At 40.9% G+C, this 15,833-nt stretch overlaps 1 protein-coding gene across 1 annotated transcript in view; it reads left to right on the top strand.

Annotated features, from left to right (window-relative positions):
* The window catches only part of LOC109300406 (transmembrane protein 182-like), a 28,093-nt gene that overhangs the window by 3,581 nt on the left and 8,679 nt on the right, over positions 1–15,833 (top strand). Inside the window, exons 2-4 of the mRNA XM_019521071.1 lie at positions 899–1,016; positions 2,982–3,080; positions 7,879–8,016. Of these exons, the coding sequence (XP_019376616.1) occupies positions 899–1,016; positions 2,982–3,080; positions 7,879–8,016 (355 nt within the window). The remainder of the gene's footprint in view (positions 1–898; positions 1,017–2,981; positions 3,081–7,878; positions 8,017–15,833) is intronic.

Here is a 15,833-nt window from a genome sequence, read left to right as displayed (position 1 = left end):
TTCAGCCTCCACAAGAGAAGGCTGAGGGGGAATCTAGTTGCCTGTTACAAACTAGTCAGAGGGGACCAGCAGGCACTGGGGAAGTCCCTGTTCCCCCGTGTACTACCAGGAGTGACCAGGAATGACGGTCATAAGCTGGCAGAGGGTAGATTTAGGCTAGATATCAGGAGGCGCTACTTCACGGTCAGGGTGGCTAGGATCTGGAACCAACTTCCAAAAGTGGTGCTGGCTCCTAACCTGGGGGTCTTTAAGAGGAGGCTGGATGTACACCTTGCTGGGGTCGTTTGACCCCAGTACTCTTTCCTGCCATGGCAGGGGGTCGGACTCGATGATCTGCTCAGGTCCCTTCCGACCCTAGAATCTATGAAACTATAATGGTGTATTGGGCGGGGAGATGGCGAGCTGCCGTTGCTGGGCCTAGTTGCCTGGCTCTGTGGATAGGGGTAAGGACTCCACGGCAGAATTGATATGCAAGGGTTGTGTGATTTTAGGAAACCACTGATCCAGTTAAAGAGGGGGTCACTGAGAGTTATAAGGCTGGTTGTAGTTTTGGCTACACAATAGCTGCCAGATTGGGCCCACATCCTGCTTACTCAGAGATCTGTGGAAATGATTCACTTAGGAAATTCAGAAAGCAACATGTAAAAGCTAGAAGGATACAGAGTTGGGTGTCTGTGTTAAGGCAATCCATTCAAGATGCTGATTACTCACTCTTGTTTGTCATCTTAACAATGCAAAAGAAACAACAAATAAGAAAATTTCTCCCCACAGCTGGAAATAAACTGAGAGAGAACTTTGCTAGCCCAGTCACTGAACCAAAATAAAAATGGATTCCTGGTTGCATGTGGTGAATACAAGCTTATATTCACTACATGCCTTGTGCTTTTATTCTTTGCAGGTCGAAGTCTGGGGCGAGACCAGAAAAGAGATCCTCACTTTTCATCATGAAGGTTTCTTTTGGAGATGTTGGTTCTTTGGCAAGGATTATGAGGAGACCATATGGAACTTCTGGTTCAGTGAGTGCTCCTGATATGGTTTCCAGCTTGGTCTGGAAATATTTTAATGGGCTAGGTCTAACACTGGCTTTCGCGTGTTCTTCTGAGCACGTTGTTGTAGCTGGAGTTTGTCGGTACTGCCATTATGAACCATCAGATTATATAATTTTACTGGGTCATAATTAATCTATAAATATCCAGTCTGAGTTGGAACTTGGTGAAGACATCTCTCTCAGATGAGAAGCTAGCTTTTGCTACATTTATTTTACTTTTCAAGAGATGCATCTGTCCCTTTTTAAATTACAGGTGGCCAAAACCTAACCTGAGGAGGACCTCTCTTTCTGTGCTCCCTTTAAGTCATAAATTTGCTCTCAGATGGTCTTTTGCAATCTTGTAGGAGCCATTTTTTCCCTTAAAAAAATAGAGGTGGCTAAAAAGCATTGGTGGGGGGGGTACTTGTATTGGTGTGGCCCTGATTCTGCCACACAGTTCAGTGGATGAGGATAGGATCATGGTTTACTGAACTTCAAAAAGAATAAGATAAGCACTAAATTATCTTTTAAAAATCTCTTTTTATATCCAGATTTATAGAGGGTTCCTAGTCATACAATTAATTATCATTCGTAAACCTGCTTCATTAAAGGATATGTATTCGGGTAGGACATGTTTTATGGCAACTTGGGTCTGCCATTTTGGTGACTTTCCTCATCCAAGGGCAATCCTCAGGGAATATCACTGAGATACACCAACCAGTGTTTCCAGAATAGCAGTATAACTCTCAGGGGTGTTGCGTTAGAGTGAGGCATGTACTTTGTGTAATAACATCATAGAAAATGGAACTGGTTTGTATTAAAAAGCTACATAGAGTAAAACAACCATCACCACAACCAACCTATAGACACTAGAGTTACTCATTGCTTATAGGCAGCTAGTATTTTCTGAATTGGTAAGGTCCCTCTCTAAAACATGTTTAATGAAGTGACTGCAAAGTGTGATCTTCTCATAGGAACTTTGTCATATAAGTTCACCATGTACTTCTGTCAGGATCTCAAAGTAAACCTTCAACCCAAAATGATCATTATGTCAGATGATTCCTGTTCATTGCAGACTGCTACACAGGTTGGTACACTAACAAGCTTTATGCAGTTAATAATTACAAGACCTGTTTTGTATTTTTAAAGTAAAGAGAATTTTGGTAAAAAATGCCCTGAGGGCCAGACCTATTCCCATATAAGATAATTAGATACTAAGTTATCTGACCTTGCCTGAAGCAAAATGTGGGTACAAACCACCAACTAAAATACTTTTAGTAGAAAGCCATTGTTAAATAAGTGGCAAATCTGTATGACTACTTTAGGTATTTATTATAATAGGATTGATCATGGCAAATTAATTTGCTGCTCTTGTGGATGTAATAATTAATTCAATAGGTATTTCACAGTCAGTTTAGCAAGAACTAATGTCCATCTAACACAAAGTGTTCATTGAGCTGGGGAACATATTTAAATAAGTGGCTAATCATTAATTAATTCATTTAACATTCATTCTATTACCATGAATCATGATAAACCTCAGTTGTATTAATATTGATGGGACACTTCCATTGTAATTGTGCTTTCTTTTCCCACAAACTGGAACTGTTGGACTGCAGGTAGATCTAATAGTCCTTTTCAGGTGGTTTAGCACATACTGTATCTGGGAGGAAAACAAAAAGCCAATAACAGGCCCCAGTTGGGGGAGAGTTCTCAATACAAACAGTTCCAGATTTTTGTCTGGCTCTAGTTTGTTTTTGAAGGATTTGTATTTAGAACACATTTGCACTCTTTGCATTTAGAACAGATTGGAAATATACTTTATTCCACCTCCTCTGACTCCACCTGGTGTTTTTGTGGGTTTTGCAGAACTAGCTGTGTTTATCGAAATATTAGTGGTTGTATTTCCATAAAATAAAAGCAAAAAGCTGTTTGATCTTCACTTCTTTTTCAGCTAACCAACCACACCCCAAGTTCTGCATGCACGGCTACCTGTTTCCTATGCCCATTGCTCTTGGACCTGTTCCACATCCTTCCTATGATGCAACTGCAGGTTAGTCTCTAACTAGTCATATTCACATTTTCTTTCCACAGAGTTAATGGTACATGGAGATGTGTGCCGCTGTACTGTAATTTACTGGGTGGCTTGGACTAGTTACGCTACCATGTAATACTTTTTCTTGGCCCTGCTCAGATTAGGCTTCATGGCCTTTGCAGGAAGAACAGGAACTACTTGTCCAGTGCTCCTCCCTGTGGTCAAGTGGCCAAGAAGGAAGCAGAGAGAATAAGGAGGAGCCATGGATCTACCACACTGGCTAGAGTAGGTGGCTGAGGACATCCAGGGGGCTGTAACCTGCTCTCTGTAAAAGACTGGAGTAATTTAATTTAGGAGAGCTAGCAAGCAGAGAGCACAAGGCTGATTATAGTTTAGTCCTAGGTTTAATAACTGGGCAGTATTGTTCCATGCTCATTTCAGGGTAGATCATCTCAGGAAGTCCTCAGTATTCACTCTGAGCTTTCATCATAAAAGAGGCCAGCTTTCTACATCTCTAGTTCTTTCTCCTATTGGTAGACAGTTTGCTTTTTATGGATTTTAATAAATAAGTGTAAACTGAAAATCACTTTGCTCTTTTTTCCCCATCTCTTTTTATTTATTCATTTATTTTGCACATATTCCAGTACACTTCTCTTCCTAAAAGGGTATAGAACAACCCTTTGGGCTAGCTGGTGTGAACCCAGAGCCAGGGCTCCGTCTACTCACTGCATACCCTTCATCTGTTTACTACCAGTGGGAAGTATCTTGAGCAGAGCATTGATGCTCCCTAAAACTAGGGAGTTGTGGCCGCAAGAAAAAGCATGTCCTTGATTCCCCCAAGCAGGACAGTAGTGGCAAGTCTAGGGATGGGTGAGCAAAGATGTCAGAATAATTTGCTACCCCCATGAAGTCTATGCCATGGCAGCAAAAGCAGCCATATTAGTGTTACTCTTGCAGAAGCAACTGGGTACCTGGATGCTGTGCTGCTGCTGTAAGAGCAACAGCTGGGGTGGGCAGATCACACCTCCCCACACACCTGGTTCCCAGAACCTGTGTTCCTCTGGCACTTCCCCACCCCCCTGCAGGTTTATCCCAGGGTACCAACCCTGTCTGTTTTGCCTTTTGTGTAACAAGAGCCTTATTCCGCTATATCTGAATACAGGCTTTACCAGCCTAGGCCTGATGCTTTGCACAGTGCCTGCCTCAGCACCAAGGGCGCTATCATGTTGATTTATTGTTCTTTTCTTTAAAGAAAAAGCAATAAAGACATTTCTTAAAAGAACCACATTAGGAAAGGCAAATGAATCAGTCACCAAAAAAAGAGCCCAAACTCTCAGTTATACCAACAAATTTGAATAGATTCCCCCCCACTGGTTTCCTTTTATTTATGTCTCCATATATTTTTGGAGGTCTGTAATGAATCAGCTGCTGTTTGGAATTTTAATTTGCTCAATTGGTGGCAGAAGACAGAATTAATTCAATGATCTTGTTTTTGAAATTAATTGATTTCTTTAAATAGTGTGTATCACTCTGCTTTGCCTCTGGGGACCCAGGGCAGGCATGGAGTACAAACAAACATCTTGACCTTTTCTTTAGCCTTTAGCAATACCTTTTTTATAATGGGGAACTAATTTAAAAAAATATATTTGTCAGAAAGAGCATCTGAGTGAGAGTAGCTGCCTTTTTTCCCCCTCTGCTATGTAAGATTTCTGCCCTAGGGAGCACACTGCAGTAAAATGGATATGATGCGTCTGTGACAGTAAATGAACAGCTCATTTCTGGCTCCAGCACAGGCTCTTTCTAACAAACACTATCCAGGCTAAGCAGCCTTTTTTTTAAAATTCTTACAAGAGAAAGTCTTGGGTTCTAGTTTCTGAATGATCTTGCTAATGAACAAGCTAATTTTTCTGTACTAAGTACAGGGCCCTCAAGCCATCTGTCCCTGTCTGTCAGTCCTTGCTATGAAACAAACTCCTCAGCTGCCTCTCAGGAATCTTTGCTTGGACTGAGGTCTGCAAGACTGTTACTGCTTAAAGTGCCATGGCTGAGCAAAAAAGCTGTCAGACCAAGGAATATCCTTAACTATAAACTCTGTTCTGTAGTCTCTGATCTGCAAAGAGAATTTTACTTGCCCTAGGGGATGCAAGATTGTGCCTTATGTTGGGTTGTAGATGATGCAGTGATGACTCCTGAGTAGACATGTTCTTCTCTGCATGGATTGAAAGTTATACTTGTACAGTTCTTACTCAAGTTTAGCATCCAACCCATTACTGGGCAACTGCCTATTGAGATAACCTTTACTATTTGTTCATTTGTACCCAGATTTAAAATACAGCTCAGTGGCTGCGTCTACACAAGATGCTTCAAGTGCAGTAGACTAATTCTACTGAGCATTAGTGCAGCAGGCAAAACCCATGTTAATGTGCTAATGTGTAGTAGAATTAATCTACTGTGCATTAGTGTCACAAAACAGTGTGCACTGGTGCTAATGCGCAGTAGCGCCGATTATGACACATTAAGTTTAGTACATAATTACAGGTACTAAATGTAATGCTCTGTAATCACAACACATTAATGAATGTGTAGATATACCCACTGTGAATAAGGGTGGCAGGATCAGGTCCTCAATTTAGTTTAATCCTCATCTACAAAATTGGGGTGAGTATGCTTTCCTCACTAGTGGTACTTAGGCTACATTAACTGACTCTAAAGCAGCAATTCCCAAACTGTGGGTCGCAACCCCAAATGGGGTCGCAACATCAGTGGATGGAGTTGCAAGGTTGGGGGTGGTGGGTTGGGAGTGAGGGGCCATGACGAGGAAATGGGGTCACGCTGAGGAAATGGGGCCATAAATGGGGTCATGCTGAGGAAAAGTTAGGGAAGCACTCCTCTAACACATTTGAGACCTGCAGCAAGATGGTACTAATTCAGTACATAGTATTATCATTTTATTTCAAGCAAATGTATGTTAAAATACTCGAAAGCTGGAGGATGCACAAGGAGCTACATTTGCTGTTGGCTATACCCAAATCAGTAGCTTATTAAGTAAGGGAAGTGTTTGGCCCTGTGATAGGAAGGTGATGTGCTATTAGGCATAAGGATTGTGGGTTTCTTTAAATGCTCAAGATTCTTATCTTTTACTAAGTGGATTCCATGTCAGGTTGATTTAAAAATGAATAAAATATGTTTGCTTTGTAACATTTTTCTTTCAAATGTGAATTGTTAGAGAATTACCCATTTTTTCATGCTTGATTCAACCCTTTGTAATTGCTACTTCAGAGAAAAAACACACAGAGTGAAAGCTGATAGCAAAAGGGGACAGGATAGCTCAGGAAAATGGATAGTGGGACACTTTGGAACTGTTCTGCTTAAAGAATACCCGCTATAAGGTACTTGAACAAAAGATGTTGGTTGCTCAGTGAAATAGGTTAGTTATCTGAATTTGATTCTGAGTAGTTGGAAAGTGCCCTGTCACAGGGCACTTAGATGCCTGCTCCTAAAAGAGCAGAAACTGCCTGGGAAGAGCCCAAAGAGCCAGACAGGTGCCATGGCAACCAGCTAATGAGGAAATTAGCCTGCATCTGCACTAGTCAGCTGGCCGGAAGGGGCAGGGCCTTGGCCCCATATAAACCCCACGATGGGGACTAGGAAGCAGTTCTCTGCTGGTGGCCAAGGGAGAAGGAGCCCTTGTGGAGTAAGTGGAGGGAGAAGGCCTAACTGGGTTCTGCTCCAGGTAATGTAAAGGGGCTGAGCACACCTTATGTAGCTTGTGTTATGTTATAGCCCAGGGGCTTACGTTTTGTTTGCCGTTTTATAAGACCGGTGGTTTGGGTGATGCTATTTAGGGAAGGAGGAGGCCTCACTTGGGGGCACAGACCCTGGCGCCAGAGAGGGCGCGACATTTTGCGGTGCACCTACCCTGGCACTGAGGAGCACAGAGACAGGGCTGTAGAGGGTCCAGTGAGGACAAGGGGCCAAATTATAATGAGGCCTAGGCAAAACAACACCAGTACCATCTGCAAGGCTTGGGGCATGGCAAAGGGGAGGTTGGAGCCATGCATCTAGCCCATAAGGCTAGGGTGCCCTGAAACAGCCATTGTGGAACAGGGGTCCAGGAACCCACTGGGTTCAGAGAGTCCATCAAATCATGTCTAAGAGGACTTAAAGGAAGCCTCCCTATTTTTATATTTTCCATCAAAGACATGGCGGTTGAGAACTGAGGGTGCCCATTGGGCCAAATTGGCACAGTCGAGGGGCCTTAGGAGATCATGGCTGTCCTTGAGGACCCCATCCTGTAACATGCCCCTAACATACAAATAGCCTGTCTGGTCTTTGCTAGCAGTAGAAAATCCAAGACTCAAGATGCCAAAGATGTTAAATCCCTTCCCTACTTATGATCCATCTTGGATCATCTAGGAAGCAGCCCTCACAATTAAAACTGTTTTATGCCATGCCTTCATGACCCACTTATCAGAGCTCTGGTATTTAGTCCAGCCCTATTTCTTACGGCATGAGGTATAGCACAACACAAAACCTAAACTTGCAAGTGCCAGATATACTATACTTATTCAGTGGCACTCAAGGGAGTTAGTAACATGCCAGACACATTTCTTCTGAACATGAACAACAGCTCAATAAGTCTAAAAAATATTTTTAAAATGGTTCATAATCCTGGTATTCATTACAGCAAGGTTATTATTTTTATTGTCACTGAAATTGGAGTTACATGCTTCAGTTTCACAGACTTCTGAAAACTGATCTGATTATGTGGGTTGATTTTTCCTTTCCTATAATTCTATTCTTTTCGATTGTACAGTGTACAGAGGCTTCTGGACTGCATTTATCATGGTAGCTGTCGCTGCCAGTCTGGTGGGAGGATTCCTGTTGGTGTGTGGTGTGCCCTTTGTCAATGCTAGATTTTATAAAGTAGGAGGCGGATTCCTCATCACATCTGGTAAGCTGCCAAGTCATGGTAATTGGATATACTAGTGCCTGGAGTGCTGAGACCAAATCTTTCTTTGTGTGTGCGTGCATGTGTGCATGAAAAGGGTAGGAACACTAATAATGAGACACTACAGCAGAAAGATACGAGCTCTGGTAAATTATATGTGCAATAAATTTAAGGGCTGACTTTGAATAAACTGTTTTCCCCTGCAATGCAAAAATAAACTTTTATGCTTAGTCAACCTTTGGAAAGATACTATTATTTAGCCATAAAAAAATTCTTTCTTTCAGAGATTTTTTTCCTTTTCTATTAGATTCAGATCCTGCTATGCAGTGTAGGGGCAGACCCCTAAACCTAGTTACAGTCTATGACCATAGCATCTTGTACTGTAATTAGCTGGGCCCCACTTCAGCAATTTGGTCTTCTCATTTGTACTGTTTCTTTTAGCACTGGGTAGAAATCAGTACTTGGGCTATCAAACGCATTCTAAATGAAAAAAAAAAACTTGGAGGTGCTCAAATAAAATGACAAAGTGTCATCACATCAGGAAAATAAGCTAAAATATTTGCCTATTCATCTTCCACCGTAACATTTGTAATTACTGAATTATCGATAGCACCAGGATTTATAACATTTGGGGCTTTTTTTTCTCTCTCGCGCTCGCTCTCTCTTTGTTTTGAGAATGATTTAGTTAGTATAAATGTCCACAAGTAATTTAAATCTTTGACCCAAACTTAAAAATAATGCAGTGTTTTTGTTTGTTTGTTTGTTTTTATCTGAATAGTTAAAAATGTGATGTCTTGGAAGTCTCCAGTAGGAGAAGCTGGTTAGTCAAGTGTTTTATTGGTGCAAAACTGTTATTAAGAGTTCTCCAAGTCTCTTTTCTCTCAACACAAACAGGATGGAGTGTCTTTGCTTACTACCCTAAGACCCATGGGGATATAAAGGCTGTGCTTATTCTCTGAAGTAAGGGTATATTTTCAGTGCTTTTTCAGGCCATATCTTGTGCCTCCTTTGCCTTTTCTTTTAGTTTCTCCAGATTTTTTTGTGTCCCTTTCACAGATGCGCACACACACACATCCCCATTCACAAAACAACAGTTAACTACACTTTTCTGTCCACACATGCCTTTTATTTTTGACAGTAATGTGCTTGTTTTTAGGAGTGGAAGCTGCAGTTTATCTTAAATAAAGTTTGACAGTAGCACCCAATTCATCATAACAAAAACATGTAACCAAACTTTGAATATTTTACAGAGTTTGATAGTAGAAGTTTGCTTCAAGTTAACTCTTTTTCTCTCTCACATTTTAATGAGGGGCTGGGAGAAATATTGCTATAGGGTCTCTTCTGCAAACATTTATTCAACAGTCTTGCTCTATGGATGTGAATAGCCCCCTTAAGTTAACACACCTATACACTTGATCTTATGAAAAGTATTATGATTAAGACAAACAGATAATTTTTGTAAACTGTGCACTTTGGCTATTCTACTTATGCCCCAACTCATCAAGAAATATAAGCATGTGTATAGATTGAAGTACATGAACACTCCCATTAAAGATGATCAAAAATAGACTATGAAATCTGCCATTGCTTTCAGAGCTGAAATAAAATAAAATATTGTAGATAGAAAAAAATCACAGTAAAATTTATCACTGGTATTTTTTTTGACCACTTTTTTTTTTTTTTTTTTAAAAAGATCAGGAGAGAGAATTTCATGATTTTTAAAATAGCTTGGTTATACATTACAGAATCCCTTGGCATTAGCCAAAGGTGCAGCAGTTGAGTAGAATGTCCCATTTAAGCAGCAATCATTGTTATTAACCATAGCATTAAACTAATTCAATACTTTGGGAGCCATTCTGATTAAGTGTCTTTCCTACAAAGTGACTTATCACAGCATTTTCCATTTTAAACAGAAAGCAGAAAGATTTGAAAACCTTGCAAAATGATCATTCTGGTCATACTTCCAGCAAAGTTTTACTCCAAAGGTTCATCAGTTAATTTTTGATAAGCATCAAACTTCTGGGTTCTTACTGAAATTGAATCTCTGAACTCTTTGGAATATGTCCCTCTGTAGCTATTTCCTTTATTTTTATTAAATATAATCCTTTCTGAAAATATTTTGCAACCCTGCCATTCAGTAGGAACAACAGACCACAGATGGTTTGACTTCCTATCCAGCTATTTTCCTCTGGACAAATTTCTGTCATCCAATCATACAATAGGAAACTTACCTTCTAATCATGGCCTGTAGGTCAGTTTTAATTAACCTTCTTCACAAAATGCTTTCTCTTTTAATAAGTATGAAAACATTTACACTTCATCGAGAGAGAGTGTTGTCCAGTGATTATATTTTCCAGCTAGGGCTTGGGACTCCTTAGTTCTGTCTCTGCCACTGATTCACTAGGTGTCCATAATAATAGCAAGCCATTATTAATAGGCCTGGGTGAAGCAGGAAAAATTCGATTCAGATTCAGCTGATTTGGAGGGACAGTGATTTGATTCGGTGATTTGAATCACTCTACCAATTTGATTCAGCTGATTCAGATCTGAAGATTCAGCACCAGTTCAGAGATTTGGCCACAGACTAAATAGGCAGCAGTCCTCGACCAAGCTGGACACAGGTGCCTCCAGCTGCTAAGTCTGTTGCGGTGGGCAGAGGGGGGAGGGAAGGGGCATGAGGGGGCAGATCAACACCCTCACAGTGAGGGAGGGATTGGGGCTGGAACAAATTGCCCAGCCAGGCCAGGGGAACATACAACTTGGGGAGGGGGACTCCTGCCACTGAGCGGTGCTGTGTACCACTGGTCCGGGAGGGCATGAGAGTGGGCATGGGAGTGGGCATATGTCCCTGGATCTATGTGGGCTGGGCTGGGCTGCACTCCAGATGGGTGATGGAAGGCTCTGGGAGTGGGGGCAGCAGGGGTGTGATAAAGGCATGGATCACTCCAGGCGGAAGGTGCTGCAAGCAGGGGCTATGCCCTCCTGCCACTTGCCCAGCCCCAGGCATGGGACAGTGCTGCTGTGCTGCCTCAGACAAGTGGTGGGCAGCAGTGGAAGCTGCTCCAGCCTCCCCATGCCTCCTGGACAAGCAGTGTCAGGGCATGGTGGCAGGCGCATGCACCCTGATTGGGGAGGGGATGGTGGCAGGGGCTATAGGGAATTTTAGGGTGGCTGCAGCCCCCCCCCATAGCCCCTGCTCCACTGCACTCTGTGGGGTGGGTGGAGGCAGGGCTGTACTTCAGGCTGCGGCTGGGGCTAGCCAACCTAGACTGCAGCCATGGCTCCACCTGCCCTGCGAAGCACAGCCCGGCGGCGGGTGGCTGGGGCTAGCTTCCCAGAACACAGCCCAGCCCACCCTGCACAGATCTGGGGGCACACACCCACTTCCGTGCCCTGCTGGACTGGCGGCGTGTGGTGGCACACAGTGGTGGGAGCCCCCCTCCCTGAGTCCTGTGCCTCCCCGCTCCGGCTGGGCAGCTTGTCCCAGCCCCAATCCCTCCCTCGCTGTGGGGGCATTGATCTTCCCTCCCCCCTCTACCCACCACAACAGACTTACCAGCTGTGTCCAGCGTGGTAGAGGGTTGCTGCCTGTTTAGTCTATGGCTGAATCTCTGAATTGGCACCAAATATCTCCAATTTGATTCAGACCTTTTAATAGGTCTCCTGATTTGATTCGGATTTGGCCGTTGAATAGGGCCAAATCTCCTCTGAATCGAATCGGCTACTGAAGCCTCACGCAGCCCTAATTATTAAGCCCTTAACCTACTTGTGTTTGTTTACTCTGGTCACATTTTCCTACATCAGGGAGCTGTTTTGAGACTTAGGTAATATGTGTAAAGCAGTAAACAGTTTCTTATGGAAAGGGTCTGAGTCTACCTGAAGTATAAATATGCTACTAACCACATTTATTGGTAGTCAGATTTTCCTAACTTTCTCTCGGAAAGTAGATCACTTACCATGTGCATTTATTATTGATCTATTTAGATTTATACTACAAATTGTTCCAGTCTTCATTCTTTTCTGCCTCTTACAACTAAGTAAAAATGCTTTCAGTTTAATCGCCATCAACTATAAAACTGAAAGTAATCATTTTGCATCAGGTGTTGTCAGACCGATCTTAAAGGTCACTTGGCTGCTTTTCCTTAAGGATAGCACTGGCACTGAAGATGAGGCCCCTATCTTTAAATCATGAGATTGGTACCAGTAACCTCTGTGTTCCTCCATCACAGGGGCAGGGGAAATTGAATTCAATGCATTGGATTCTTCTAGGTTTTCTCGTCAACCACTCTCATTTACTGTACCTTCAGAGGGCAAGTCGGGTAGCTTACCATCTACTATAACAAATCTAGTGCTCTGTGGGTGGTATTCCTGAGAGGTCCTTCAGTAAAACCAACTCATCTTGTTTGATTTACTCTGCAGGGTAACTTGGTAGATAGAACCGGATACTGCTTGACATTTATTGCTAGTTTCATTTGTAGATATTGTTCTCTAATTTAACAGTTGTTCTTGCCAACCTGCTTCCAAAAGTGACTGAAACCCATGAAAAGCTAACCAGGGCATCATCTTTCTTCATGCGTGGCTTGCTATAGTTCATTTTAAGGCTTCCTGTTAGAAAAAAGACATTAACTGGTGACTAATTGTCACTTGTTTCAATAGTCAGATGAAAATATAATTAATTATAATTACTGTGTCACTAGTAGAGCTGAATGAATGTTGCAAAATATTTTCAGAAAACGTTATTAGACTTTTCACATTAATTTCCCCCTGCTGTGTCTGTGCCCCTTCTGTTTGTATAGTAGGGGTATTTTAGCAAGCAAGTTTAATGGTAAGAATTTTCCCTATAGAACTGATCCTAAACCATTGCAATCAATTTCATTTTATTTTGTGAAGTGAGAAAGTGACTGGAAGTCTAACTGCTGTGTGGAGTAGAGGCAAAAAAAAAAACAGTTTGAGGGAACAGAAAAAGCAAAAAGGGAATTCTGAGAATGTCTTAAAGAAAAGGCCCAGGACACATAATGGAAAGAGGTAACAGCCTGAACATGGGGGGTAATTGCCAGCTCTCTCTAAAATAGAAAACAAAAATACATAAAATCCCATACCATCTATATTTTCTGTTGCCATTTAGATAAGCATGTTATTGTACAGTATTACTAATATTATGGTAGGATTCCAGCGTGGTGCTGTTTTACACAAATGCCAACTAAAATCTGGATATTATAAGATCAGACCTTTCTGATGACCAATATGTAATACAGAGGAATGTGTTAATGTTGTAGGATAATTTTAATGGCAACTAATGAGCAGGATGTTTCAGGGGTATACATGCTTGTATATGCTCAGATTAATCATCTCTTTAACGCTAGTTGCTTGCAATATTAAAGATAAAACCTAAGTCAATTCTATCTACGGATTTCTCTGTGTTCTGTGCTCCAGTTGATTTTTCTGAAATATGAATTCTATACTCTGCCAATCTCCAGTTACTTCCTATGTTATACAGGCTAGCATTTATGGAAAGAATGGCATTCTATGTTCTTATTAGCAACTTTAGGAGGCTTCTAGTTCAGAAAGTGAATGAGACACTAATAGCTAAATTTCAGTTTTCCTATAATTAGCAAACTATATTAAAACTCTTTAGCTTCCAGGGAATAAGCATTAAAGATTGAGTTCATTCACCTGTCCCTACAATTAGCTGCTACAAAGGTGTCATATAAAGCAAGAGAAAGAGAGCAAAAGAAAGAGACAGAGCTAGACTTCAATTTACTCACAATTAAGGTGCTACTATCCTTTGGAGTGGGAAGATTGAGAGTCAGAGGTTAGTTGTCTTGCAGTTCGCCCCTAGATGGTGTCACTAGTGTACAGAGAAGAAGATTTAATACCACAGTTCAATTTTCTTGCAATTAGCCCCTCCCCAGAAGATGCCATTGACCTCATCAGCATTGAGACTGAGTTTCACAGTTAATTTTTTCCATACCAACCTAATGAATAGAGGCAGAGGGGGAAAGAGAGAGAAAGAAAGAGATCACTCTGCTAATTTTCCAGCCAGCAGAAACCACAGAGCTGTTAAGAGGAATGTATAGATTGTTTCATTTGACAAGCCTGTCACTAACACTTACCAGAGCCCAACACACAACAGCCGAGACAACACTACTATACCCTTAAAGAGGAAGTTTCTGTCTTGTTCAGTATTCTCTTCCTAGTGCATGCTGTCATCCTGTCCCTTCACTTCTAAGTATTAGCACAAAGCTGAAGCCAAACAAACCTTGTAGTACTTCCTTAGCATGACCCAGAATGACATTTTATAGCATTATAGCTGTAGAAATGTCAGAAGTCTGATCAACTTTTTCATCCCTGTTTAATTTCTGTAGTTAAAATCTTAAGAATTCAATTTCCCCATGACCCGTCTATTTCCTCTGCCATTGCCTTGAAGGAGGCGTGTTGACTCCAACATCATTTCCTTGAAGACTGCGCAAAAGCGTGCATTTTCAGTTAGCAGGTTGATCCAGAAAGATTAAAATTGGGGTCAAAATGTCCCCCCCAAAACATAAGTCCTTCCTTCCCCCCAATATTTCAATGCAAACAAGACTTTTAAAATTAATTAACTTTAGAGGTAAAATTAAAGAAGAAATGATTATTTCAAAACCAAACTGCCAAAACATTTTGTTTTGAGGCAAAATGAAATATTTACTTTTATGACACGTTTTTCTTTGTGTTTTTCAGCCAAAAGAATTTGATATAAATGTGCACATATTTTCAGTCAACTAATATATGCATACTTTAGGAAAAATTTGTCTCCCAAATTTTAGCCATCTCTAGTTTTCTGTGTTTCCATCTCTGTTTTCCTGTATTACCTATCCTCTTTATTCTGTTTTCTCTTTACTGAAACTAAATTTCAAGGACTATCCTCTACCTCAGAAGATATATGGCTGTTGTTACATTTTTGTCATCCTCACGGTGTGTGAAATTTGTTCTTAATATAGATTCCCATATTGTTTTGGAGCTATCATCTCCAGTATGTTTAATAATAAAACATTAGGTGTTGAGATCTGATGACTTTCCTCCTGAGAACTAAGGAACCATTTTCCTATTCCTTAACACTCTGAGAACCTGAATGTTGGATTCCATTCCTCTCGTTGTCAGCCTTTCAAATCACCTTACATCACCATCGAATGCCATTTATTCCTTTTCACCTTTATAGTTAAGGGATGAAGATTATCCCTAAAGAGTGGTTGTAAAAAATTTAAAGAACCAGTGGATAAAAGGCAGTTCTAAATAAGTATGTTATCACATTACTGTCCTCTGCCCATCAGGGACATTTTTTTATTTCAGTCTATTAATACAGGTATTATATGCTAATGAAATATAAATTGATCCTAAGAAAGCCACTTATCGAGGTTCAGTTGCTATCTAATTAATTTAATTTTAAATTACATTAGCAATAAAGACTTAATTATATTCTTATCAATATATTGCATTGTGTGAAGAATGTCTGACAATTTATATGCAGCAACTTTCTTATAGCAGAATAATTGGTATTTTAAGCATGCAACTCTCAAATTGCATATAAAATAGGTATTTGTGACACCTTAAAATGTTACCAAAAGTTCTAATGAACTTATGGCTTCAGTTTCTTGAGTGCCAGTCCCAGGGTCTTTTTTTTTTTATTAAGGTTAAATTATATACATATATCTTACTGGGATATGCAGTATGCTCACAGGGTCAACCAATTTTCCATTGTTAAAATTAGATGACAAATTTTAGGGGACTGGAGAGATGGCTTGTTTCTTACAGTAAAACAAAACAGACCTTTTAGCTGTCGTGTA

The sequence above is a fragment of the Gavialis gangeticus genome, unplaced genomic scaffold (genome assembly GCF_001723915.1).
Source record: "Gavialis gangeticus isolate Ggan-Ray unplaced genomic scaffold, GavGan_comp1, whole genome shotgun sequence".
Taxonomy (NCBI): Eukaryota; Metazoa; Chordata; order Crocodylia; family Gavialidae; genus Gavialis; species Gavialis gangeticus.
This window is presented reverse-complemented; position numbering and strand designations above follow the sequence as displayed.